Genomic DNA, 914 nt, shown 5'->3' on the forward strand with positions numbered 1-914 from the left:
GAGCGTGCCTGGACCCCAGGCGACGCCGCGTTACAGGGGGCAGGGGAATCTCGTTTACATTTACCTGGTCGGTGCACCAGTACCACGTGGCCATGATGGACAGCCCGAAAGTCATCCCGGTCCAGGGCAGATCTCCAGAGACCGGGTCTCGGAAGAGGTGCATTGCATCCGCTCTGGGCAGGTGGCAGGTAGTGTTGGGGACGATCTTGGATGGCACGGCTTTTAAATAGGCCTCTTCCAGGTTGGTGTAGCCTCCGATCTCATTAAAAGCTGGAAAAGCATCGTTAGGGGAAGCTGGTTGGGGTCAAGCAAAAGCCAGTGACCTCTGAGATCAGCTGGCAAAACCCTCACCAACTCATTAGCTCAGAAGTGCTGCCCAGAACGGGAGGGCTCGTTCGTGATCGTGTTTTCTTCTACTTATTTAAGAGACTCTTCTGTTAACATTTTGCACAGCAGGTCCCATTACCTCCCTTCAGAGGGTGACCCGTGTCCTGGGACAAAGGCTCCCCAAGGGACCCCTCTCTTTTGACCTTGTACTGTAAAAGCAATCTGTTTATTAAAGCTCTCCAGCCACCGAGCTGGGGAAACTTGCATAGGACTATTAAAATGCAAAATTAGATAGCCTTTGACTTGATATACTGTGGCTCAAGGTGCCTTGGCATTAAAGGTCCCCGCCCAAACGTTTCCTACCCCTCTGAGCAATTGCCCAGCACCCCCATGTGAGTTTCCATCCCCAAACACCCAGCAACCAGTGCAAAAAATAAGAAAAAAAAAAAAGAAAAAAATACCCTCTTCACTGTATTTTGCCTAGGAAATGGTATCCAAGGCCAGGCCCTAGCCCCGCTGAGCAGTACGTGCCATGGACAAGCCCTAGCAAGCGATGCTCTGAGCCCTCAGCAGCTGCCTTGGCTCCC

General features: G+C 52.1%; 1 protein-coding gene across 1 annotated transcript in view; it reads right to left on the minus strand.

The window, feature by feature from the left end:
- Positions 1-914, minus strand: part of SLC5A10 (solute carrier family 5 (sodium/sugar cotransporter), member 10) — a 35938-nt gene that overhangs the window by 23046 nt on the left and 11978 nt on the right. The window contains 1 exon segment of the mRNA XM_010183611.1: positions 65-270. Within this exon segment, the coding sequence (XP_010181913.1) occupies positions 65-270 (206 nt within the window).

The sequence above is a fragment of the Mesitornis unicolor genome, unplaced genomic scaffold, assembly GCF_000695765.1.
Source record: "Mesitornis unicolor isolate BGI_N332 unplaced genomic scaffold, ASM69576v1 scaffold7754, whole genome shotgun sequence".
In the NCBI taxonomy this organism is placed as follows: Eukaryota; Metazoa; Chordata; class Aves; order Mesitornithiformes; family Mesitornithidae; genus Mesitornis; species Mesitornis unicolor.